Source organism: Clarias gariepinus, chromosome 4, assembly GCF_024256425.1.
Source record: "Clarias gariepinus isolate MV-2021 ecotype Netherlands chromosome 4, CGAR_prim_01v2, whole genome shotgun sequence".
Taxonomy (NCBI): Eukaryota; Metazoa; Chordata; class Actinopteri; order Siluriformes; family Clariidae; genus Clarias; species Clarias gariepinus.
In genome coordinates, this window is record NC_071103.1 from 26,861,932 (window position 1) to 26,889,334 (window position 27,403).

Consider the following 27,403-nt stretch of genomic DNA (forward strand, 5'->3'; position numbering starts at 1 on the left):
GACCAGGACAACTAATCCATTTAAAGGAAAGAATGAATGGGGCCATGTGTCGTGAGATTTTGAGTGAAAACCTCCTTCCATCAGCAATGGCATTGAAGATGAAACGTGGCTGGGTCTTTCAGCATGACAGTGATCACAACACACCGCCCGGGCAACAAAGGAGTCACTTTCTAAGAAGCATTTCAAGGTCCTGGAGTGGTCTAGCCAGTCTCCAGATCTCAACCCCATAGAAAATCTTTGGGGGCCTCTGAGTGGCACAGTGGTAAAGTGCTAGTTCTATCATCCGGAGATCGCTGGTTCGGTTCCGGGGTGATGCTGTAACCTCTTGCAGCCGGAGATCTAGAGAGAGCTGATTGGTCAAGCTCTCCCAGAGGGGATAGATGAGAGGTACTTCATGCTCTTACATTAATCACGGCTCTACAGCCAGTCAGGGTCATCTGTGAGCTCACGCACGCGGAAGGGTCGGATAGCGCTGTCGCTATGCGGTTAAGATGCGGTTGGCTGGCGTCACGTGGTTCGGAGGAACCACGTGATAGTCTTCGGCCCCTTTTCACTGAGTATTTGACCAAATACTTATTTTCAATGATAATTGGAAAATAAATTCTTGAAAAAATCCTACAATGTGATTTTTTGAATTTTTTTCTTTCTTATTTTGTCTCTTATAGTTGAGGTACACCTATGAAGAAAATTACAGGCCTCTCTCATATTTTTAAGTGTTTTTTATTTGCCCCACTATATATACACATATATACCATATACACACACACAGTGATCAGACATAACAATATGACAACCCACCTAATATTTAGTAAAGCTACAGTAGCTACATTTTCAATATCTCATTTACAATGGCAGCTGGAAGTGGCTAGAATATACTAGGCAGCAAGTGAACCCTTTTTCTTGAAGTTGATGTGTTGTAAGCACAAAAAATAAGCAAAATTAACATTTTTTCCCTGAAGGAGTGATTGGACATCCACTCAACAACCTAATTTCACTTTATTCTTTCCCTTGGAAATGTGCAAATAGCCAAATTGTGATGGCTAAAGTACTGGGTACCAAAACTGCAGCTATTGTGAGATGTTCCCAGACTGCAGTGGCCAGGACATACTAAAAGTTACCCAAGGAAGGAAAAATCAGTAAACTGACATCAGGACCAATATACAGAGCTTACTGTTGCATATGAGGAGCAAAGGCCCGTGTAGTCCGATCCAATAGAAGCACTAGTGTAGATCAAAGAGATGAAAAACGTTAATGCTGGTTGTGATGGAGGTGTCAGAACACAGTGCATCACTGTCATGGTGGCGAAAGGGGGTGGGGGCAACTCAATATAAGGCAGGTTGTCAATGTTATGGCTGATCGGTGTAAATAAATCATGATTTTAAAAAAAAAGAACTACTAACCACTTAATAACGCCATAATAAACTTTATAATAAAAAAATATATATTCATCAATTATCAAAACTCCTCTGCTTTTTTCCTGAAGGAGTGATTGGACATCTACAACCCAGTTTCACTCTATTCTTTCCCTTGGAAATGTATCCACTCTAGTTTTTGGAGACACTTGCATGTTCTCATCAGCTCTTTACAGAGTTTCTTCTTAGCATAAAAAAGGGGAAAAAATCCTGTTGGATCATAGTGGCTCTCTCACACTCTCACAGGCTTTTCTGTAAAATCTGGTCAATGTGGTGATGACATATGGAGTACCGATGATTAATATTGCTGTTGAGTCATCCACTGGGGTGAACCCACAGGGGTTTTAAATGTATAATGCAAAGCAGACATCCAATCTGTTCTACCAGCTTCCCCACAATCACCTGCTTTCCATGAATCCAGTCCACACTGTTGTTCGCCTCGAGAAGATAATAAGGCGGTTTATTCGGAATATGATACTAAATGATTAGATACTATTTAATAGGATAGGCAAAATTTTCCCCGGGCTGTGAATGCACATGTGCATGGTATTCTTTGGCAGACAGATGCCCCCTTCAGCATGTACCCTCGGCTCACGCTCAGCACTTCTAAAATGGTTTGAAGTAATTACATCTATAATATTTATCCGAATTACTACGGAGTCTTTGTTCTCAATTTTAGAGGTTAAATCATGCTTGTAGTAATGGAAAAAAAGTACTTTAACTGTAGTGTAAGTGTATAAATACACCATACCAAAAGCATATGGACACATGCTTATAAATCCCATCTATGTGCCTTCCTTTAACTTTTGCCACAACCTTGTTAGCACATGATTGTCATTGTATGCTGATGCGGTACAACTTCCCATTCACGACGAGGTCCATAAAAATATGCTTGATTTGAAAGCACAGAGCACCAAGCCTGGACCTCAATCCCACTGAAGACCTTTAGGAAGAACAGGGAATGCTGAGCACACACCAGGCCTCCTTGCCCAACATCAGTGCAGAATGGAGCACAAACCACCATGTCACATCCAAAAGTCTGCGTGGAAAGCTGTGATGAAATGTTCAGTGTGTCCATATACTTTCGACCATATTGTTTCATTCTTTTTACTCAGTTGCTGGGCAATATTTCAACATAAATTTACCTCACTGTATTTCCTATTCAGAGTTTTGCATCATGGCCTTTTAGCACTGTAGTAGAAATAATTCAAGTAGTAATTCAACTTCATACTCCCCATTCTGGAAACATCCTCCCACCCCTTGACTACAGATGGCACTATTGCGTTAACTTTAGCCAGATTACCAAGTCTCAAACATATCATTTGAGATACACATCAGAGTGATTGACATGTTCTTTTACAAACCACTTACAAGCATTTAATGACCTTTACAAGAGAGGCCATTTACTGCTTCATCCCTCAGTTGCCTAGGAGACAGGATCCATATGTAAATGATATTGTGCCTCAAGTCAAACATCCTTGGTTGGCTCTTCAAAAGGCACACTTCAGCTCAGTGGTTCATGTAAAAATAACCGCTCTGTCAGTCTCTGGGCTTTCATTGGCTTGGGGAGGATGGAATGTGGAGTTAAACGCAGACACATCCACTGACCAAAGTATTAAAAATGACGTGTATATGGGTTTCACTGCTGCTACTTTGGGCTCTCGACCCCTTTACAACAACCCTGGCTTGCTGCGTGACAAAAAATGAGAAGCCATAAAGTCAACGCTCAACTTTTCCACCAGACTGGATGTAAAATTATGAGACAATTGCTGTGACTTAATAAACAAAAGAGATGGAAGTAGCAGCTGACCTTACATGGGTGAGTGAGAAAATAAGACCCTCGTTTAGTCCCACCGCGATTCAACGCTTACAAACTGAACCAGTGCGGTAGGAAACCAGACATGCTTTTCACAGCACCGCTCACACATTCGGCCTCTCAGGAGAGAAGGCTTTTAAAATTTTATGTATTGGATATGTCCATGTTTTAATTAGTGGAAGCGCTTTGGTGCTTCCTGACTTTTAGAACTTCCAGTTGGATGAAGAGTCTGTAGAGTGAGCTGTGCATCAGCTGTAGAAACATTTAGCTGAGGTTGAATAACATGAATATTGTAATAGAGATTATTATTCTCTGTATTAACATTATCATCACAGACAAAAAAAAAATAGCATATTAAAAAATAGTGTTAGAACACAAAACACTGTTCAGGATCTTTGTTGCTGCTTTATCATTATGAGAAAGAATAATTATCTTAAAAGTTGGGGAAGAGCTGGTCAACTACAAAAGCATGTGGCAATAAACCTTAAAAAAAAAAAATATGAATGGGGTGCTGTACACGTCACCGGTCAGGTCTTACATAGAACTGATCATTGAGACGCTGAAGCTTATACAGGTTGTTCAAATAGAGAAATTCTTTAATAAGGACATGTGACCAAATAGACACAAGTCATATTAAAAATGACAGAGCACATATACGTTTTCAGTTTATGCCACACCTGCCCTTTCTATAATTCATTCATTGTCTATTCACATTAGCACACCTGATCTTATATTAACCATCTAACTGTATTGTCAAAAATAATATCAGTCCACCTGGGCATTGCTCATGTACCTGCATGCCACCTATATAGACCTGTAATTCGTTACTTGCAGTTCATGACCTTTCAGCCCCTGATACGTTGTTTTAGACTGACAGATTTATAATAAAATTAATATGCGAATGACTGGGGGTCCCTAAAGGCTGGACTGTTGGACAAGTAAGGACTGTAAAAGACAGGGAAAACACACACAACAGAGTGGGAGAATGTGGCAGGGGCGGTCGGGGTGGTCCGCTCTGCTCTGCTCCGCTCCGCTTGGTGGGTGGTGCTGAGCTGCAGTGTGCAGGGAGAGCTGCCATGCTGTTGTGGTGACCGAGGCTAAGGAGAAGAGAGTTGAGGCTTAGGACATGGTGATCTGCATGGACTCCAACATCTCCTCTACCGCCTTCATCGAGCATTTGTTCTCCTTCTTCCCACGGCCGGCAAGCTGAGAGACAGGGGAGAAAGGGAGAAGGGGGGGGAATGACAGAGAATAAAGGGTTGAGGCAAGGACATTGCCGAACTCATAGTGGTTCTCTACAAATCGTGGTTTAACACAAACCTTGTGGTTCATTTGATTCAACAGGAAAGAGCGATCACCTTACAAATAGGTTATGTTAAATGACAAGTATTTAAAAACATTCCGTATCTCACTGCACGTACTGGATCCAAGTTTCAAAGGATGAATAATGTGTAAAATAGATTTAGTTAACTGAAGCCATGAACTTGAAATAAAGAATGGAAGAGCTCCATAGGTTTAGTGCCAGCTCTCTGACCCCTGTGGATTCTGCTCTGACGTGGCCTAATTGAGTTACTAATTGAGTCTCAGAGGTCAGCGTTTCTCTCTTCTTTTGCCCTATGTAGGGAACAAGTTTTAATGAGTCAGCTGCTTATTGGTATATGGTTATTTGCCCAAACATGCCACCTCTCACATACACAATTTCTCCATCCACGGTGACTCATCCCAAGAAACTCTTTAAAAAAAAAAAAAAAAAAAAAAGGACAAAAATGACCACTTTAGCCACACCACAACCTTTCACATCCCTCCACCCAGCAATACTATGGACCCATTAGACTAAAGGCCCTGCAGACAATTTCTCATTATTACCCTTTCTGAAAAACATACATAGAAAGCCAGGACATATGCCCACTGCTTAGCTCAGTGCTTTCTCCAGTTGAGGTGTGTGTGTGTGTATACTCTACAGCTGTGGGTGCGCTGGCACTAGCCAAGAAGAGGAGCATGCAGTTAGAGTGAACTCACTGGGTAAACAGCCCTAGAAGCAGACAGAGCATGGCTGAGCACACTGCAGTGCTGTTTCTGGACGGACACACACATTTCTCTGCGTCCTCACTGATAACTCATTAGCCCCAGAGGAATAGCAAAATAGTACTCCTCCCCACCTTCCCTCATCGCACAAACACACTATGAAAAATGGTACTGCCTCACTGGGAAACCTTGCTGGATAAATAGGCTGATGTGTGACAAGGACACATTGCTGCTTTCTACAACATCTGAGCGTCTTAAAGTCTAGTCTTACTTACTGTCCTAATGCAAGAATTTAAACACTCTAAGCCTTAATGTAGCTATAAAAGATGCCTTTAGCCCTCAATAGGGTTGTTACAGTGTCATGGCTCCCAAGTCCTATTTTGATTGGACTAGGTTTACATGGGGAGCTTGGGTAATATAATTATTACCGGAGAGTCTCTGGGATTTTAGTCCTGTCCATATCAGTTATGTCGGTGATATTTCATAGCCTTGCACTTCTTGAAAGATTAGACTGTATAATACCGATCTATAAAATGTCTAAAATAAATAACCTCAAACAAAACATATCCCACAAACTGTTGGTAACAATTTCATTATAAAGAGAAGTGAATTTTTTAGCTTTTTTATTTAATTTAAAGCAACTACTAGAAACGCTCTTTTTCATTTTCTCCAACCAACTCCAACTCTGAGTATTGGTGGGGTTTAAAATTTCAAAACTATAAAATATATACAATACAAAAAAAAAAAAGACATTGCAGAGAAATGATGAGGTGCTTTAGGCAAGGTTTATCATTTTAAATCAAACAGATATCGTGTCCACAGGCAAAATCCAGGGCTCAAGCCAAGAGCAGACATTCAGCACTATTCTGTGTTTAGACATCTACTCTAACAGAGCACACCTGCACATGAAAAAAATTCCAATATTTTTTAGTTCATAATACACGTTTCTTTAATGGCCAAAAACATCATCTTTTGGACATTTAGATTTCCAGTATGTACACACAAAATATGAGGAGAAAAATATGCCCTTTGACCTTTTCCTATCAGTGTAGAAACCAGTGTTTTAACACACTGTTCATATTTTCCATTGTTATGACATCATAAATGTTCAGCTCTGTCCAGAAGGAATCTTAAAAACTGCTTGTGCACCTCAAACATGTCACAGCTAAGAGCAAAGCACAGTCAGTGCTCTGTTAGCAGCACCAAAAAAAATAAAATAAATAACACAAACACCACCTCTGAGAAAGTGAAAACACAATGACTATATGGTGCAAATTTTCCAAAAGCTATTTCCAAAGTTTTGCATGTGTGGACCCCGATTGCCTGTAGCTCAACTTTAGGTCATAAAGATTTCAGTTATTTTACTGCTTGTTTATAAAGTTAGTATGTTAATCTCGGCCACACATTTTGAACACTGTTAGCTTGTGTTGCATTCTGAAGCAGGTTAAATCTTCAGGCTAGTAATATTGAATACAGTAGATAGAGAATGTGTGTACATATTTTTCTTAGGAGCTAAAGAAATCAAAGTTAGCTGTATTACTAAGCTAGTCAACTTGTGTTTCACTGCTAGCTGTGCGGTTTCTTAAGAACTAAAGAAGGAATAAAGACCTAAGCCTCCAATTCTACCTTATCTTACAATACCTATCTGGACTCCATATTAACATCAATTAACATCAACTGTTATAGCTGAACTGCCTGCCACCTAACACCAGTATGAATGCAGATCAATTTCTGCTCTCCATTTCACCCAAATGAGGAAGGGTTCCCTGTTGAGTCTGGTTCCTCTCAAGGTTTCTTCCTATTGTCATCTCAGGGAGTTTTTCCTTGCCACTATCACCCTCGGCTTGCTCATCAGGGAATATCTGACCATTTTGATTCATACACATTTGCAGTCCATACAAATTTATATAAAATTCTTTTGATTGTGTAAAGTTGCTTTTCGACAATGACAATTGTTAAAAGCGCTATACAAATTAAATTGAATTAAATAAAGAAAGGAAGGACATCTAAATACAAACAGCTACAAGTATGAAGCGAATCATCATAAAGACGGCTAGGTTGGCTAGCCACATTGTATGAACACAGCATGACTGACAATCCATTGCTATTTTAATGGAAACTTTAAAGATTAGAGGATTAAAACATTAGAGATGCTTACAAAGTACATAAGACAAATAAATAATAAAAACAAAACTACATGTACTTACACATGAAATGTGATTCCAGGTGCTTTACTGGCTTGGTGTAAGGTGAGACTCAAGTTACACAGAAGAATCTCCTCGAGTCACCTTTTGTGTGTGTGTATGTATATATATATATATATATATACACATACACATACATACACACACACATATATACATACGCGCACACACACACACACAAAAGGTGACTTGATTCTTTTGTGTGTTACCATGAAGCTGCCATATAACTTGAGTCTCACCTTACTGTTTAGCAGTAATTTAACTTTTTAATATTTAAGCAAAACCTTAAACATGGGCAAGAAGTGTGCAGTGTCGACCTGCTTAAATAAAAACAAGCCAGTAAAGCACCTGGAATCACATTTTATGTGTAGTTTTGTTTTTTTATTTATTTGTACACACACACACACACACACACCCTTCTTACGGAGCCACTCCCTGGTTTTCCTAGCTGTGTGCTTTGGGTCATTGTTATGTTGGAAGACCTAGCCACGACCCATCTTTAATACTCTGAATGAGGGAAGGAAGTTTTTGCCCAATATGTCACAATGCATGGCCCATTCATCCTCTCCTTAATACAGTGCAGTCGTCCTGTCCCCTGTGCAGAAAAACACCCCATTCTCCCATGATTTCTCTGGATTATCCAGATGGTCCCTGGCAATCTTCAGATGGGCCTGGATATGGGCTGAGTTAAGCAGGGGAACCTTCCGTGTGATGCAAGATTTTAAGCCATGACGTCTTAGTGCATTACGGATAGTAGCCTTGGAAACGATGGTCCCAGCTCTCTTCATGGCATTGACCAGCTCCTCCTGTGTGGTTCTGGGCTGATTCTTCACCATTCTTAGCATCATTGATACCCCATGTATCTACTAAGACTTTGGCTGATTGTGGAGTGCACAGGTGTCTTTATGACAGCTAACGACCTCAAACAGGTGCTTATAATTTAGACTCATGAGCAGAGTGTAGCTGGATTATTTAAAAGCAAAATAATAGGTCTTTGAGGGTCAGAAATCTGGCTGATGAGCAAGTGATCAAATACTTATTTGACACAGTAATTCACAAATAAATTGTTAAAAAAAAATCATACAATGTGATTTCCGGATTTTTCTTTTTAGATTCTGTCTCTCACAGTGGAAATGCAACCTTTTCATCCTATGTTGTGTTTAAAATTATTTTGCATTTAGTGATCCCTTTATTTTTTCCTTTTTAATACATTATTTCTATAAAGTCAAATTTGTTTTGTCCTATATATTTGGTCAGTACGTACATTTCAGATTTTTGTAATGGATTCTGTAGCGTGATCACATTATTTACTATTTTGTGTGCATACTGTATAAATCACTTTCATCCAGTTATTTGTAAGGTTTTTTTGTCTTCTTACATGTTTAGTACTGGGCCAAGTTCAATCATTTTTATGCTCTGGGTAAAGAAGGCCCCAAAGCTGCATTTCACTTTCAATTAGATTTCATAAGCATGACAGAAATGTAAGTAAGAACAATTTAATAATAGCAACCATTTATTGCAAGACTTTAAATAGAACAAAGTATTGCAAAAATGTTAAGACACGGAATATACTGCCTTTCATAGTTAAACACTTTAAAGACATGGAAAGCTTATTGAAGTGTACTGCAATTATATTCGGGCTGTACTCTCCCTTATAGCCTGGAGAACATATTACTGAACTGAGAAAAGAGCCATGGAGTCACAGAAGAAGCCTTGTCGCAACAATTCTTACTGACCTCCTAACATCTGTGGCAACTGTTACTAGGATGTCGTTTCTGTGACTTACTGCTCCGACTCTCCCATCACATAAAGGCAGGTTAAGCACCAGGTAGGCGGCCCTGTAAACCTCTTGACATCGCCACACCTTAAAACATCTATCAAGCTGACACACTGCTTAATGGTAAGACGTCATTTAACATCCTTTTTCAGAGAGACATCAAAGCATGACAGACAATCTTTCTCTTCAAAGGAGAGGATTGTCTAGAGAAAGCTCAGCTCTCTGACTGCAAAATGACATCGAAAATGCACCCAAGTGTAAATCGCAGGCAGCGTGTGTGCCGCAAGCAGATCCTTTTGAAAGTCTGAGCAATTGCATCCCTCGTTTACACCTTACATTTTTCATCTGCGGTCATGTAGACAAGGAAAATAGCGAAGTAGTGTACTTGGGACTCTTAAGACATGAATATTCAAGTATTCCCTTCATCACCGACAAGAGTGTCTGATTCACATTGGCTTTTAATTTTACCGAGTACATTTTACCTTGTCAAAAATAATAATAATCCTCCACCCCAACCTTGACAAGGCTTTGTATACAAAAGCATATTGGCTTTTTCTATAACGGTTTCTCATCAAATTCAAATAAATGGCTCCAACTGACAAGGCAACCACTGACACGTTAATAATACATCATGAGATAATGGGATTGATAACATTTTTGAAAGATTAAAACACCAATTAGAAGAAAAAAAAATTAAAATCTGGACTTACTAGTCTGATCCATGTCAGTATAAACATAAACGGCTGTGATCCATTACCCAACCTCACATTTTTTAACGTCCCTCATTTATAGTGTCTAATCATCTCTCTGTCTTGCAGATGAAAAGTTGGCCATCACTGAGAGAACACCAATATAATACTGAACCTCCCACTAACAGCATAAAACCGGGACTGGTGATCCCCGGGAGGTAACCTACAAGTCTGTGTGTGTGGGCTGAATAATGACATCTTTATTATGCTTTTAATTGTCAGTGCCTAAAAAAATAAAAAATAATAAAAATCACGCACGTTGCCCTGATGGCAGTTAATACTACTATTAAATGTACATTTATGTCTCGTGTGCCCTAGCAACAGCATAAACCATTTTAGTGATACCATCTGAGCAGCACTTCAGTTTTTCCTTTCCCAGTATCCCTGCTCCTCTCTGTTATTTACTGATGTTAGTGGTGCATATTTTCCTCTCACCGGGCCCTGACACCAGAATTTGGCACAGGATGGTATGATTCATGCCGAGGGGGAATCGATAGCAGTGCTTTAACAAACATAGAACAGCTGTGTAACAAAATGCTGGGCCATGTGGGCTTAAGTCAACACATTAGCTGAGCCCAGCTTGGGCAGAAGTGTGGAGCTTGGATCCAGTGTGTCAGCATAGAATGGCGACTGTGTGTGTCTCACCTGATAGGCTCTGTTGATCTGAGTGCCGGCCCAGGCGGCGTACTTCACGTTGTCCTTTTTCACCTTTGCGCTCACTTTAGGGCTACTGGCTATGTGACTTGCTGACTAGAAGAGAGGAAATAACAAAAGGAAATCAGAATTTGAGGAGAATCAAAACTCCACAGTAAATATGAAAAAATAAATGCATTCCTGGATCAACATGGAGAGATTGCTGAGATTAGACAAGCTTTAAATCATGGAAGGTAAAAAGATCAGATGCCATGGCATGCTACTCTTTGAAAGGAGGAAAAAATGAGTTTTTCCCCTTCTGATTGCATTAAAAGCCCTGGTCCTTTAGTGCAGCCACATTTCTCCAAATGCAGAGATAAATGGTGCTGACAGGGACACGAATGTTTGGGAAGCGGCGTGTGGCTAGTGCGGTGCGATGTGAATCATACACTCCATGCCACCCAAAGCCCTCTCCTTGACAACCACAAAACCCATATCGCTCCCACGTCAGACGAAGTGCAAAAACCAAGAGGAACGCTTGAAAGGGCTGGGCATGAACATTCTCTCCATGGATTTTCTGAAATATTAACTGCACACTAATCAAATACTGCTCTGGTTCTGGCACAGTGTGGTATGATTTTTAACCATGGATATCACCTTTAAGCATGATTACAAGACACTTTGTCGGGAAAATGCCTATCAGTGGAGAAATTAACTGCTCCTGTTTTTCGCCTGTTATTATGTTAGCATTAGGCACTTTATATGCTAAAAAAAGTGGGGTGCTGGGATCGGACTACCTCTACACGTGCATAAGATAGCAGGATGGAAGCCAAGTAGACAAGCGAGTGCCAACAGTGAAGGCCTATTCCTGCTCCTTCTATGTATGTGGTACATGCGAACGGAAAGCAAAGCAAAGCAGTGTGACGGCCTGAGCCATGTCCGAAGTCCTGCGACAGTCATGTGTGTATGCGGTTGTGCGTGCGTGTAACAGAACAGTGCTCGTCTGTGTGTGGTTCTCCACATGCCCTCTGCCTTCCTTCTCTTCCCAGCTGGCTATTTGTGTTCCTATGTCAGGAGTCACTTACAAATGATGCATGGGTGTTAATGGACAACTTCCTGTTTAAATAAATACACAGATGAAAGGCTTATTCAGCACAGATACATGCTAAGCCGAGCAGCTGGTCCCCGTTGGACAGAACGACGGACGTCTCTCATCCATTGTTTCATTGCCGGGAGTTTATTTATCTTTGTCATAAACATGAAAATGCCCAGTAAAAGGTCTGCAGTGATACGTTTCAGAGGTGATGGCTTTTTCAAGGTGAGGCGCAGGGACGAGGTCTGAGTCAGCACTGACCGGTAATTTCTGAGGCGTGATACATGTGCGCCCCTCCTTCTGAACCACAAAGTGCCAGGAGGAGAAGAAGAGGTATTTGTTTTCTTTAGCTTTGGCGCAAGTCGTGACTCACCATATACAGGCCAAACAAGGCCCTCATGTTTCTGTTGTTCAGCTTGAGTGCCTGCGCAAAATACTTCCTGGCCAGCTCCAGGTTCTCCGGCCCCCCCTGGGTGTATTTCACCTACGAAGAAAAACAGAACTGATACAGCACTTATAAGACCAACACAACACCTGAAGTTTAGCAGAACAGCTGAAGTGCACAATCTCATCAGTAAGCTAAACTGGTGCAATGAAGAAGAGCACAATACAGCCAGGTTAAACTATCACCAGACAAACACACTGACAGACAAGCTTGAGGATAAAACAAACTGTCAGTTACGGTACCTCTGCATACTGCTCGCAGTACAGGTGATTGTGTGGGTTGGTCATCATCAGCTCTTCCAGACAGAAAGCTGCTTTTGCATAACTAATAAAACAAAGAAGAAAAAAAACAAGAAACAACCCAACGAGGGGGGGGCATTAACAAGGCTTAAAGAAACCTCCTACTGCACAGAAATGCACTGCTGCATACTGGTGTAGCCTAGTGGCTGCTTGAGTGCCAGAGGTTTTCGACTTGCTGACAGCAAGAAAATGGCTCTGCCCAGGGTTTTCCTTTTATCAGCTTTTATAAGGAATGATGGAAAAGTGTGTGTGAACATCCATATTGTCAAATGATGGATGTAGCTTTGCATTAGCACTGGCAATTCTGGCCCAATACCCCCCTCCCCCATCTCATATATTCTTGGAAACTGATGAGAAGAAAGAAGAGAGAGAGTGTGAGATCTACCACATTTCAAAGCACATAGTATCAATCTGGCTGCGTTTTCCCTTCAGACTTAATACTGTCTTGAGGTCAGTGCTGAGCAGCGGTACACTGTGTCCCTTTTAGATGAGATCACTTCTTTCTGCGAGTTGCTGAGCTATGAACTCCGGGCTAATCTGCAACTGCTTTGTGTATTATAGACACGTTCCCCTCCACAGGCGCAATCAGAGAGGACAACAGAAGCCTCGCATAAATGGACGCACACATTCTAACTGTTGCCTCAGTCAAATCAAATCATTTTACATAGCATTGCCCCACAAAAACTATAATGACAAACCTGCAACAAACAGACTGTGTCCAAAACCTGCAGATGACTTTAAGTAGCTGTATAAAAGCAGATCTAGAGTCTCTGGAGTGCCCGGTTTTGTATAAAACCATATTGTTGGACTGTTGATCAGATGCTGAGGTTGAAAGGTTGTGCTTCGTATCATTACATACAGAAGCTATACAGGTTGACTCTGCTTGTGACACCAGGACATCGTAATTTCCTTGCAAAATTATCTGATTGAAGCTGACAAAATCGTGCATGACTGCATCTTAGCTCACTATTGGCACATTTAGCTATAAAACCTGGTACTGGTATTAAATCATTTGTGTTAGTAACCAATGTCTGTCATCCAGAAGAGGTTATCTGTAAGTTAAGTCACATCAACTGGACTTCTTAGTTTAGTAGGAATGTTTTACTACTCATCCAAGTAGGTTTTCAGTCTTCTTCAGTCTAAGGTAAGTTGAAAAGTTCCTCATACTTAACTCCATCAATGTCAAAGGACAGGGTGAAAGAAAGAGCTTGTTACATGAACAATGAAGAAGGTGAGAATACGACCCTCCCTCCTATTCTCACCTTCTTCACTGTTCACGCAACAAGCAGGTTCAGATAGGGAAGGACCCTTGGACGTTGAAGGACTTAAATACGAGGAACTTTCCAACTCACAACTTGGATGAGTCAAAGAATGAATACATACAGCTCACTACTCATCATTATTAACAATTCAATAATAAAAATTAAATAATTATTGTGATGTAAAAATCCCACCGGATGAATGGTCTATCCGATTATTTGGAGTACGTTTAAAAGACATCAAAAGTCAGAAAATGGAGTAGACAGTGAAGGAGCGAGTTGGAGAGAGAGAGAGAGAGAGAGAGAGAGAAAGAGAAAAAGAGAGATAGAGAGAGAGAGAGAGAGAGAGAGAGAGGGTTAACAAAGAAGTGGGGAACAGGCCATTCGGAAGGTTGCAGGCTGCTTGCAATTACCACTTCCTTTCCATAAAGACTTTCAGATGTGCTCCTGCCACGGCCCAGGCGGCAAAAGAGTGGAAAGTGGGAGGGAGGGGTGAAGGAGGAGAAGCGATCGGCACACGCCACACAGCTACAGCGCTCAATATACCCCACCTGATCTTCAGAGTGCCTGATCCTAATTTGATAATACATGATTTTAAGACACAAATCATAACACTAACATGGCGAGCACTTAAGGGCTGTACTCGAGGGGGTTAATTCCATCAACGTTAAATCTACATTTGCAGCGTTTGGCAGGCGGCCTTACTTGTACAGAAGTGCTTTATAGCTTCCATCAAACACACATCCTCAAGCTGGTACAAACAGTTCAGAATCCAAGAATACCATCAAGCTAAAACCCTGTTAGGTCAGGTAGTATCATAAAAACAGTAGAAATCAATAGTTTTAGAAGTTTTTGCTCATTCTAGAACTGTGACCTGAGAAGCACTGAGAAATATATAAAAACCATGGACATCATGCTTTTTTTAGTTTAGGTTTTAGGAAACAAATCTAAAAAAAAAAAAAAAGCTAAGATAAGCTTTAGACTTCTATTATACAAGCTGCGAAAAGAACATAAAACTCGCCTACATATATTCAGCTGGCAGCGTTGGCGCTAAAGAGATATTACGTGTTTATATCTTGTTTTTATTGGCTGAGAGACCAAGTGCCACCACCTTCTCCTGGGAATCTTTCTTGCCTGCTCGTTTGCTCTCGCTCTCTTTAAATAGTGTGAAAAAGAAAAGGTGATAATGCACAGCTTGCAGGAAGAGGAGGGGAATGGAAAAAAAGGAATAATAAAAAAAAGAGTGTCTGTGACCTAAAAGAAAGAAAAGAAAGAAAACCAAAGAGGTCAAAAAGTGGGAAACTGACACACATGTAGACAGGGGGTTGTCAAAGTGAATGGTGTAATATTAGAAAAGTTGGACTAAGCGAGATGGTAATCCTCTCACCCCTGGATTTCCTCTACAGCAATAAAGCCCCTACACAAAAACACAAACTAGCCAATATACAGCCCCCCTCACTGGGCTACTGCATTCCTATAGGCTGCTGCCTCTAACCACGGTGACCATCTCTCCCCCACACATGCACACCGCAAAAAAACTTTTTTTAAGAGGAATAGAGAAGTGACACAAACAAAACTATTTTCCTACAATGTTTATGTCTGGCAGACACAAACCCCTGGCAACAGAGATATCAGTGAAGGGGGAGTCTTATCCCTAGAGCATGAAAGAGGGCTTAAGGAGCAAATCCTATTAAAGCCCTACTCCATGTGACAAACAGATCCTGAGCTTAATGCGGGCCTCTGACTGAGACTGGCATTTCTCTGGATTTCCCTCAGGCTGTCCCACAACCCCTCAGGATGCAGAACTCATCTGCTGAAGGATTCCCCTAGAGGGACAGATAATCTTTAATGTGATGTTATCTTTAGCTGATAATCACAAAAACAGCTTTACAGACTGCAAATTGAATTGTAAATACAACATGGTTTGGACAGAGGATGGGTCAGTCTAAAAAATTTCATTAGCAGCATATCTGACTCTAGGAACAGCGTGAAATGATAAAATAAGCTTTGTGTCATGTGCTAAAATGAATACCAAACACCCCAACTAAAGAGATCAATTACTCATGCTCGTTGATGTAGAGTTCGGACAGCTCATGCCATGCTTCCTGGTCTCCCACAAACCTGCAAGACAAAGTGACAGTTAGGTTCTCTGCCAGACAAAAGCAGGGTTAAGGAAGGGCTCAGGGGCCAGTTCAATCAAAAGGCAAAGCCCCTTTTAATTAAAAAGTGGAGAGGAAGGGGAGGAGAAAAATGGGGCCCAAATCCGCTTGTAAAACACTCACTGCTCCAGATATTCATTGAGCGCCCGGATGGCCTCGCTGCTCTTGCCTTGTGCTCGTAGAATGGAGATCTTGCGCTTTCTTGCTGCCTGTGGAGAGACATCAACAAAGGATTAGTGCTGCTTCAAGTGTTTGGCAGAGACAGAGGAAAAATGACACAAAAAAGAAAGCAAGCAAGCAAGATGATGTGTAAATGATCGGGGTACTTCTGGAATGTGCACTTTCACCTCAGTGTGAAATAGACCATGCTACATACTTAGTAAACTTATCAATCTTGTTCACAGAGGTCACAAAAACATTTCAGGCATCTCGTAATTAACATAGAAACATAATAGCGTGGCACTGCGACTTAAAAAAAAATGCTGTAATGTACTTTATTAATGACATTGATGGTTCAGATTATGGACTGTAAAGACTTTATTGGAGATGCTCATAGACTCTGACATCATGAGCTTGCTACTTAAGAGTGGCGCACATTTAGCCAGACCAGATAAGTGGTGACTCATCATGTTTAAAGAGAGAAATTAATATATTAATCTAAAGCTCATGCCAGCATGAACCCATGAGCTCCTTAGGCTTAGCCCGCATCAGCCCCAGATCACGTTCAGTTTTTTCCCCCCTCTTTAATTTAGAAGCGACCTTCTGGCGGATAAGACTCTCATCAATCTAAATCATAATGCATTACGAATACTACTATGACTTTTCCAGGAGGTTTTTTTTTTTTTTTTTTTTTTTTGTACAAGTGCAGCTTTAACCATAGAAGTGTGCAGTCTTGCCACATAGATTATTTATGGACTGGCATTTGATAGAGTGGCTCTTCCTCACTCCCACACTGCAGACCAAACCCTGTTGTGCAGGGCATGAGTCACATCTGAGCAACCATAAATCTGAAACTGTTCCGACACCGTTGCTACTCCAAATCCACTTATCCATCACACAGCAGGCACAGCCACCAGCTCTGCTTAGTGCACCAGGCTGAGACTGGGTGCTGACACACACACATACATACAGACCAGCACTTCAAATAAACCTCATATGCTTCCCCAAACTCAAACTGAAACCTAATACCTAATTAGGCCATCAAAAAACAGACAGCAAAAGATGATCTATATGGAACACTGACGTTTTGTTAGTACAACGAAATCTGTGGGTTCCTGATAATGTTGGCAATATATGAAGTTTTAGATGAACATACAGATTTAAATGAACCGTAAATATTTTTACAAAGCATGAAAACGAGCCACTGTGCTATATTTTACATTCTTCCTTCCAGAATGACAGGGACTGATTGGAACATGTAAAAACACGTTAAACACATCACTCTCCCAGAGGTAACAATTTCGAAGAAGGCTGACCATGTCATTGTCGGCAACATTTCTGAATTAGCACTTGAAAGCCTTTATAGTAAGGAGATGCGCGTTTATAGCTACACTCCTGTTTCTACAGGCACGCAGGCTAAACGGATTACATAGACATTTTTTACAAAATCCTTACAGATTCCAAGTACAACTTAATATGAATGAAATATTAACTAGGAATTTTAAACCTTGCGCTCTCTCTTGCTCCGTTTTTCCTCTCTAGGTCTCATTGGGGGTATATTTAAACTTTCTTGAACTGTCCACTTAAACTAGACTGCAGACTATAATGATTCTTTCAGTGAGTATTAAAGATGAATCGGTGCTGCTTTCAGCACATCAACTCTGCATAAACAAATTGTGGTTTTGCGATTCAATCAAATATTTAGATAAAAAATTTAGACGCTATTAATGTTCTAGACATGTTGCCGAAACTCCAGAAAGAAAAGTTATGGTACTACAGTGCAAGATTTATTAAGATTTTATTAAAAAAAAATTTTTTAAAAATCATCGGAACCAGTGTCACTGACGTATACCAAGTTTAGTGCTTTTTATTAACTATGTGGGTAAGAAGGGCCCACAGATGATTGGACATCATCTAAATTTAGTTCAATACAAGCAATCCTATAGGAAACCAACCAAAGTTTGTAATTAATACATTATTTTACAGATGCATATTAGTGTATATTGTTGGAATTTTTCTTTCAACTCATATAGCTTAGTGTATTACAAATTGAATAAAAAGACAAGTGTAAATATAATTAAGTTACAGTCGTGTGTATTTAAGTAATGGTCATAATACCAAGTGATCAAGATGAGTGAGGAAAAGTAAGAAAAGTAAGTAAGAAAAATATTTTTTTTGTTTACATGAGCAACTGAGAATTTTCTTTAAATCATTGCTGTAGGTATTGGAAAACAATAAACAGTGGAAGTGCTAACACATAGTTCTGACTTATTTTAGACACCACCATGGCATAGGAACCTTGAAAAATTTTTTGTTGATTCAACAATTTTGGTTAATGGGTACCACATCTATTCTACAGCCTATAATTACAACAGCTCAGTTTCCAATCTCAGCTCGGCATGTTGGGATGCCTCACAAGTCATCACCGTAGTCGCCAATTTTCCGCCATTTCCTTGGATCCCCCTCTCCTTTCTTACATTCCACGATGAGAAAATAGTGTCTAGATAAGTCTAACCCAAACCGACAAAGACAGGTAGCCCAGATGATGTCATCCATTCCCATACCACGCTCTCTGCTGCTCATCTGCCAGCCCGAGCTCTGGATTGTGAGGAAAATATATGGCCTCATGGACAACCCTGTTTTGTTCCATTCCCGCCCACAGGTTTTGAGGACACGAAATCTAACGGGAGGTGGCGGGTGTTTGGACTTCAGGAAATGAGTTCCTCCCATCACAGAACTTTGGGTTGGACCTCAATTTGTCACAGAAGTTCACAGAGCACCTGCCCATTAACACAACGTTCCCATAAGTGGGTGTTTCTTACCCAGCCCACAACAGACATGGAGGACAGAATTTAATCATTTTTATCTACATTGATGCTGACAGAAAGAAAAACAGGGCCTTAACTGAATGCTTAACTGAACTCTAAACTGTTTAAAGCTACAGAACAAATTGAACAGGTTTATATGAGGGTTAGTCAAAAATTTGTCGCATTTGGTTTATTTAAAACCACTTTTAGCCGCATAATCCTATCAGAGCTTTACATTCAATGCTACTGTCTTCCCAGACACTGCTGTGCAGGTGTGAACGTGTTACATCTGTTCATTTGTAACCGCGGTTGAAGCAAAAATGGATGCCGCACTTTTTGGTTTCCATGAAAGAAGAGAAACTTGCAGTTTTTATTTTTTTGTATTCTGAGCGTGTACCTGATGCTGAAACCTCTCAAGAAGAGTATAAACAGAAGCAGTTAAATATCTGAATTAAAAACTGGAACTGAAACTCAATGCAAGGTAAAAGTTTTTTAAAAGAGGATCATCAGTTGGAAAAATTACACTTATAGTTTTCTGGGTCAGAATTGGAACGTTATCAGAAAAAAAGATTCAACAATCAACAATGCGCGTTACAGTTAGATCCTTAATGAAGAGCTGAAGCCTAAACTTTGGATTAAACGCAGAGAACTGCTATCTAAGGCCATTGTGATCTTGCATGGCGATGCACGTCTGCACACATCTGCCCACACGGTCAACACGTTGAAAAAAACTTTTCCTAGAGTCCTAATCTTGCTACACTGGACTTCCATCTGTTTGATCCCCCAAAGGCAGCCCTATGAGGACAAAGATTCACTTCTAATTAAGAAATGAAGACAGCGGTGCATTCGTGGCTTCAGGCAAAAAACTTTGCCTGAAGCCAAAGAAATTTCTTGTCTAAATGATAATAAAAGTTTTACAGCCATGATCATTTTAACTGACCCTCATACAAAATTATATAATGGTTTTTTTTGGTCTACAAAAGCAGCTCTGACAGCAGCGTACATCAAGGTGATATTTTAGATTATAGGTTTAATTAATTTGCTCACCCTAATATGGAACCAGTTCGATCACTTAAACGTCAAGTTTCAGGACTAATAATAAATGGATTTAAAAAAATAACCAGCGATACAGTTTAGTCTTCTTTACGGGGACGTTTATCAAACACTCATGGTAGAAGTCTTGAGTGTCAGTGCCGAGTAACAGTAAATTTTAAGTCATGATAAAATCTTCAGAACAAAAAAAATATTTTTTTTTAAAGTGCGAAAAGAAAAAGAGAGAAGGAGACTGTGAAGGGAACAACTATTTAGAGCAGCTGAAATGGAACTGAAATAACCTGCAGTGCAGACGTCCCATAAAAATTACATGAAACTGTAACCAGATTGCTGCAGTGTAAGAAGAATAAAACACCTTAGGACATGTGGTTATTGGATATAAGCTACTTTAAGGGGATAACGGAAACTGCGCTCAGCAACACACACGCCTGTTGTTTTTTCCTGATGTTATATATAAAAATGTATTTAGCTTGTGTTAACTTGAGAGTAAAGTTTAAAATTTTTAAAACACTAGATATCCTAGTGACTCTTGCTTCTGTCACGTATTGCACAGCATACACACAACAAACACACTACAGCACCTAAAGCTATTCACAGCTGCACTGAAATAAAAATTTTTTAAATAAAATATTGTATAAAATTGTCACTTTAGTTCATGTAATAGTGCACATAATGTATGTATTAAATGTGAAAATATGAAGCATATGCTCAGACTGAACAGTACATATGCAAAGGTGAAATCTTTGTTAAAGATGTTGAACACTGGTACAGAGTGGGATTAAGGCACAGCCACCCATGACTGACTGGTGCTGCTATTGTTGATGTGAGAGGGCAGTCCCCCCCCTCTAAAAGCAACACTAGATTCTCCCTACATTCAAACTCTCGATCTTAGGATAATAGTGCTAATGGTTTTCTAATGTGCTGCTGAAAAGCATGATGGCCGTGCAAATAGTTATCTCAGAGTCTGACCAGCCACTCAACTGTCGCGACTGTTTCAATCCAAAATTGGCCAAGTCTGTTCACTGTACACATATATGCATAAAGACCCAACCCTGGAGGTGCAACAGTGCTAATCACTTAGTCAACGTGCCGCCTAGGGGTGGGCAATATAACCAAAATCTATCATGGTAGAAGCAATTTTCTACCTCGATAACGATATATATCACAATATAGCAATCTGAAAATAAAAATAAAAATTTAAACACAAAGTAACTGCTTCACATAATGTAATTTTATTTAAACTGAATTGCTGAGGTTTGCCGCATTTTTTTACTTTGGCCATATCGTTTGGATGCTTGGATTTCAGATGATAGAAAAGGTTTGACGTGCTTCCACCACTTGTTAAAACAGTGCACTTGCATACCTTGCAAATCACGTTCATCTCATTCGTATCACTTTTCTTATACCCAAACCAATTCCACAACACAAACGATGCACCTTTTTTCTTTACAATCTCCTCGTTGTTGGTTTTGTCACATGTAAGCAAACTCACTGCTGCTGTACCGTCTTCTTCCATTGTCGATGTGTATGTGAAGCCAAACACATCAAAAGTGGGACGAAACCGTGGCACCTGATTGAACCAAATATCTGCGCGGCCCAGTGGACAGCGCAGCGCGGCTATCTGCAGAGCAATAACAGAGATGATCTGGTTTATTTGTGCAGCCCAGTGGATCGCGCAGCGCGGACTAAGTTGAGCAGCGCTGCTCGAATCGCAAACCTGCGCGACCCACTGTTTTTAATTTTAAAACAATTTATTTAAAATGTCAGGACTGTTTAATATTGTTTCCGCTTTGCCATGCCTGGTTTGTACATGCGCATCCCAGCGGGGTAAAATGTATTTTGATGGTCGGAGCGGTCTATTTCTACCAGAGTCGTGCAGGTTTGTGATTCGAGCAGCGCTGCGCGATCCACCGGGTCTGGAGATTTGGTCTGCCCAGGCCAGCTCAATCGGGTGCCACGGTTTCATCCCACTTTAGATGTGTTTGGCTTCCCGTAGAAGTGAATGTGTATTGCGTGGTTATGTAACGTGCAACATCACGTGATCTCAACCGCGATTAAGACGATAGACCCAAATCTCAATCGGTTGACAAATTTCTACCGGTCTACCAGTATATCGCCCACCCCTAGTGCTGCCCACAGAATAATCATAATCTGAATTATTATTTATGTGTATTTAGGGATTAAATAAATTAACATATTTTAAATGACCAGGAACTTACATAACTACAAATAAATAGTTAGCTTTGGTTGAAAATGTACATTTTATTATTCTGCCACTTTTTAAAAAATTATACGCTTGATAATGTTTGGCATCTTTTACTAAAATATGTCTTCTATCTGCATCAGGACAAGATAAAACATAAATCAAATATAATCTCTTAAATAACCACACACAATTGCAACACATACTTTACAGTTAAACTCCAAATAATTTCAATAATGGATTATCAGAAGTTCTCCATATTTTTTATCAAATTATGTATGGCTCAGGAGGAAGATGTCTTTAGAGAGGTTATAAGTAAATGCAATTGGGTAATGCACATTGCATAACATGTTCAACTTGGACAATATGTGAAATCAGGGGAAACTCAGGGGAATGTATTATGTTAATGCCTTTTAAATGTTAGCAAATGAACAAAAACATGTACAAATGCCAGAGGAGAAAGATTTTGACACTCTCCATTTTGCATTAGTAATCTCAAAGTGCCGTTTGTTCAATGTGTTTGCAATTTAATCATGGGAATCGTGACGGTGTCTCGGTTGACTAGCCTGAAAAACAAACAAAAAGCCTCTCTTGTTTTTTTCGAATGAAGAAAGAATGAGGTATCTCTATGGGCCAAAAGAAGCAGATAGTAAAATAAATACCAACGATAATGATAAAATGAATGCAAGAGAGAGACAGAGGAAAGGCATTGAGAGAGATGAAGATGACTCGAGGAGACTATCGAGCAAGATTGGGATGAAGATAGTTCAGGGAGTGCAGTCAGTAAGAGAGAAGTGACTGCATTAAGGGACGTGAAGATTTATTAATTTTGTCAGCTAAGGGTCCATGGGAGTGAAATGGACTCACTCTTAGGTGTGGAATCCTCAGATGAAGTCCAAAGAGCAAATATCTGAGCTCCAGATTTCATTTATTGCCAGCCCATGGAAAATTTATATATATATTAATCTGTTTAAGCAAGTCCATGTGTCAGAATTGCGTTGAGCGTCCTCAAGACAGAGCCAAAACAAACATGGATCCTTTTTAAAAAAAAAGCCATTAAAGCATTTATTTTTTATAGCGACGTGTCCTTGTGGAATAAATGAACAGCAGGTATGGATTTGGTGGTGGCAGGATGGGGTGGCTGAGACGGACTGGCAAAACTTGAGCATATTTGGTTGCTGTAAATGGTTCAATAGAAACGCAGCGTAAATCAAGTTTTAAAAAAGTTGATGATGTGTGACACCCGGCATTCGACTAGTAAAAAAGCTTCATACTATTCACCAGCTTAGTTTATGTTTATTTCTTCAAGCTGATATAAATCATCTGCCAGAAATATAACAGAAGAAGTAGACGACGAAGATGATGGTTTACCAAATTTTAAGTTCTTAGGCTTCCAATCTTTTCGGACAAATGCGCATTATGATTGGTCTATGCGTGTAAAATGTGAGACAAGACCAAGAGCCAATGAATGAAAGTCTGAAGCACAGACTAGTGACAGAAAGCTGTTCTCACAGACGCAAGTGATCAGAAATGAGAGCAAAATTCCATCTAGGAAATGAACTCGTCATGTTATGGGGCAAACATGCACAGAAAGAATATATTTATTACAACAAAAGAGAAGTAATTGGATCACGTGTATACTTGGTTAATACTTTTCTACCGAACAAACTAACAAAAGGTTTAAACCTCCTCTCTAAATACTGTATGGTCGACCACAGCTCTCCCAATCGTGCCGGATTATTTAGAAAGCTCTGACTGAAGAATGTACTGTTGTCCCCCCCGCCCATAGTACTAGTGGGTTTGTATTAGAGTCCATGAAAAATCAGCCAAAGTCATGGTACCTGATTTATAGTAAATATGGGTAAAAATGAGTAAAATCTAGGCCAGATAAAGCAAACAGTGAGATGCTTATGAAAAAAAAAAAAAAAAAACACCACCAGATATCAGCCTTGAAAATGTCTTTAATGGGGTGTAATGTTTCTAAAAACAAGGCATTGATTGAATGAACAGCTAAACTTAATGAACAGCTTAACCACATAGCTCTTTTTTGTTTTGTGAATTATGAAATCGTATTACCTGAGGAGCAGAATAATAAGTATTTCAATATTGAGTCTTATAAAGACTTGACACGGGCTACATATTGTTTTTGTATTTGCACAGACCAGTGGATTTTTGGGGTTAGTTCAACTGGATGAACTCAGTGCAAAGTAAAATACAAGGGTGCAAAAGAAAATTTCCTTTTTTTGTATACTGTACCCTCTTTTATTCAAGCGCAATGATTATTTTGCATTTATTTTTGTTAAAAAGTATTAAGAGAACACCACAGACACTTCCTCTCCTCTTTCTACAAGGTGTGTCTCTGTGTGTGTTGAGAAAGAGAAAGAAAGAAAGAAGTCAAAATTTGCTTGTTTTTATAAAAAAAAGTCACAGATATAGAAAACCCACACTACTCCATTGACCACTCCCACAGAGACAGGCCAAGAGAGATAGAGACAGGCAGAGAGACAGGCAAATGAGAGGACATGACATGCACCAAAGAACTTCAGTCTATCTGACACTATGTAATTGAAGCAGGCTGCTCTTCACGTCTTTACTCACCGTATTCGTCGGATCGTCTTGCAGTATTGAATCATACAACTTGTTGGCATCGTCATACCTTTAAAAACAAAGAGCTGTGTCATCATTTGTTAGGCAATCAACTTCTTGTTTACAGGGCAGCACAACTCCACACTGTGCACTAGCACAGATTAGTGGTGTATCTAAGGAAGGAAATAAACAGTTGTCTGTAGTGAGTGTCTCTGTGCAGCTTAAAAATGAATCAAGTGCACGAAAACGCAAACCAACATCTGGATTTGCAGTAATCGCTAGGCCTTTTTGCCCTGATTTGCAAAGACTTCTGCGCCTCTAAACAGATCAGTCTTCGCTTGCATCACCAATTACACATCACTTGCAGATTTGTTTTCTTGCATGTTGAGTGAGAGGAAAAAATAAACTTCAGGCCATTTACTAAACAGATTCATTTTCATTTGATTCTTTATCCCAAGATAAACAAGGAGTAATCGAATTACCAAAGTTCCTCAAGAGTTCTTTGGAAGATCCTTCAACAAGAAGAAAAAAAAAAGTGCTAGATGATTTTTTTTTGTAAAAGTATAGGACGAGAGATTGTGAATCAAATTAAATGAAAACAAAAACAGCTACGCAAACCATGCTCCCATGATTAAGCCTGCTTACAGCTGCCAACAGAAGCGACTCTGGATCCTATTATCAGTGAACCCTTCCCCCCCCCACCAACATCCACTTTATTACTCAACTGCACTATAGCACATCTAAACTAACACTGCAACAGGCAAGCACGCCTCTACCACTCGGCTTTATTTATGAAGGATTCAGGCATGTTGTGTGTGCGTGTGAACGTGTGCGTGTGTAGGGCCTCGTTTAGGCAGCGCGTCTGATGGCAATTAGACCGAAATTTGCAGTTTATTTAATCTAACAGCGCAGAAGCGATCGCTCTCAATTATGGCGTGAGTGATAAACAAGTCGATATGGTGCGCAGACTGAAAACCGATGACTCATGAAACATAAACATATTAACATTGATTCTTATTTTTTTCTCCTTGCTGAAACGAAAGGGCCCAGTAAAAACAAGATGGGAGACAGTCTACTTTTGTGAGTCTGTCCAGATATTTCCAATGCACATATAGCCTAGGAAAAAGAAAACGAGTGGGGGGAAAAAAAATAGGGGCCTCCAGAATAAAGCGTGACCCACAACTTCCTCCCTGGGAATTCCTCACTTGGGCAAAACAACCACAGAACTACAAAATCATGAAAATATCCTTTGCTCTCCCACATACTCAGTGGAGTGGTGGCTTACTAAATAAACAGTCTCCCACCCTCCTACTCGACCTGCGTCCCGAACGGACCCTCCGCACCCCAGCATACACCCAAGGACGAGCTCGCTTTGTCTGGGTCCTAATTAATCTTACCTCTCCAGAGCCTCGAGCCGCATGCCGGCTAATCGCGTTACTCTGTGACTGTCTGGAAACTGCCTCTTCAGTTCCTGAAGGCAACTCTGTACAAAACATAAAGACCTGTTATTTCACACCAATCATAGCCAATGACATGCGTATGTTTTAATTCTTTATATATTCAGATATTTTTGCATAAACTTCTGAAAGGGCATTATTATTTCCAATCTCTTTTCTGGCTAGAAGTAAAAGAGAATAACTGTAACTTGTGTTGTTGATTTTTAAAATATCATTTCATACAAAGGGAATCGTTTGGAATCAGTAACCACCCATAAATGTAGCAGAAGCAACACTCTTATAAACCTGTAAGATGGAAGCGGTTTGCATTTACCCCACAACTTTGTGGTATGTAATAGTATTTGTGTGGTAATGTAAATTTTTGAACATTTACCATATGAAAATTTACCTGCATACTAAAAGAAATTATGTGTGAAACCTAACGCCTTAATTCAGCTAAATGCTTTGATCAACAGAAGATCAATTAAACTGCATAATCGATTAAATGAACACTTAGTCAGCTTAAAGTATCTCTTGCACATCTCCTGTCAAAGGGAAAACCTGGCAGTTTTTAAGACAGGCTCCTGGAGTTACTACTTATGTGTTAGATGCAGACACATGAAAGCTTTACATGCCCACTCTCTTTCTTTCTATTTCACCTATTGTAAAGCCTCCCTTTAATGTCGAAGCAACACCAGATCATAACACTGCCGCACACTGGACACTATGCATGATGGGCGCATCACTTCATGCCTTCTCTTCTTTTCTTGATGCATCCATCACTCTGGAATGAAGTCAATCTGAACTCATGATGTCCATTGCTCCAAAATTTAATCTTTATGCTCTTGAAAATCTAAGCTTTTATTTCTGATTAGTCTGTCTAACAAGTGGTTTTCCTACAGCCACACAGTCCTAATCCTGTGAGCTCTTATTGCATTGTGTCTGGAAATGCTCTTATTTAATATAGCTATCCATTTTAATGTTGATTTTTCCATAATGCGACCTCCACATGCATTTAAATTGTTCATGGTCATTCACAATTTTTATTTCTGACCACATTACATCAGATGGTTTAGCACTACCCCTTCAGGTTTTAAAAATGCATTGAACCCAATTCCTGCAATTTCAACGTTTTCCTGATGCCGGCCAATAACACGACCCTCCTGAAACTGTGACTTTTTGGCCAGACAGTCTGCACACACCATCCTATACAATAAAAATGTCCAGTAATATTATATCTATATAACTTATTATCAACATAGATTAATAGATTTTACTTCAAATGAAA

The 27,403-nt window shown here is 39.9% G+C and overlaps 1 protein-coding gene across 1 annotated transcript in view; it reads right to left on the reverse strand.

The window, feature by feature from the left end:
* Positions 1 to 3,794: 3,794 nt before the first annotated feature.
* The window catches only part of emc2 (ER membrane protein complex subunit 2), a 31,236-nt gene continuing 7,627 nt past the window's right edge, over positions 3,795 to 27,403 (reverse strand). The window contains exons 4-11 of the mRNA XM_053494544.1: positions 26,077 to 26,162; positions 24,692 to 24,749; positions 15,995 to 16,080; positions 15,774 to 15,833; positions 12,397 to 12,478; positions 12,083 to 12,193; positions 10,629 to 10,733; positions 3,795 to 4,434 (exon numbers count right to left, since the gene is read on the reverse strand). Coding sequence (XP_053350519.1) covers positions 4,348 to 4,434; positions 10,629 to 10,733; positions 12,083 to 12,193; positions 12,397 to 12,478; positions 15,774 to 15,833; positions 15,995 to 16,080; positions 24,692 to 24,749; positions 26,077 to 26,162 — 675 coding nt within the window. The 3' untranslated portion in view covers positions 3,795 to 4,347. The remainder of the gene's footprint in view (positions 4,435 to 10,628; positions 10,734 to 12,082; positions 12,194 to 12,396; positions 12,479 to 15,773; positions 15,834 to 15,994; positions 16,081 to 24,691; positions 24,750 to 26,076; positions 26,163 to 27,403) is intronic.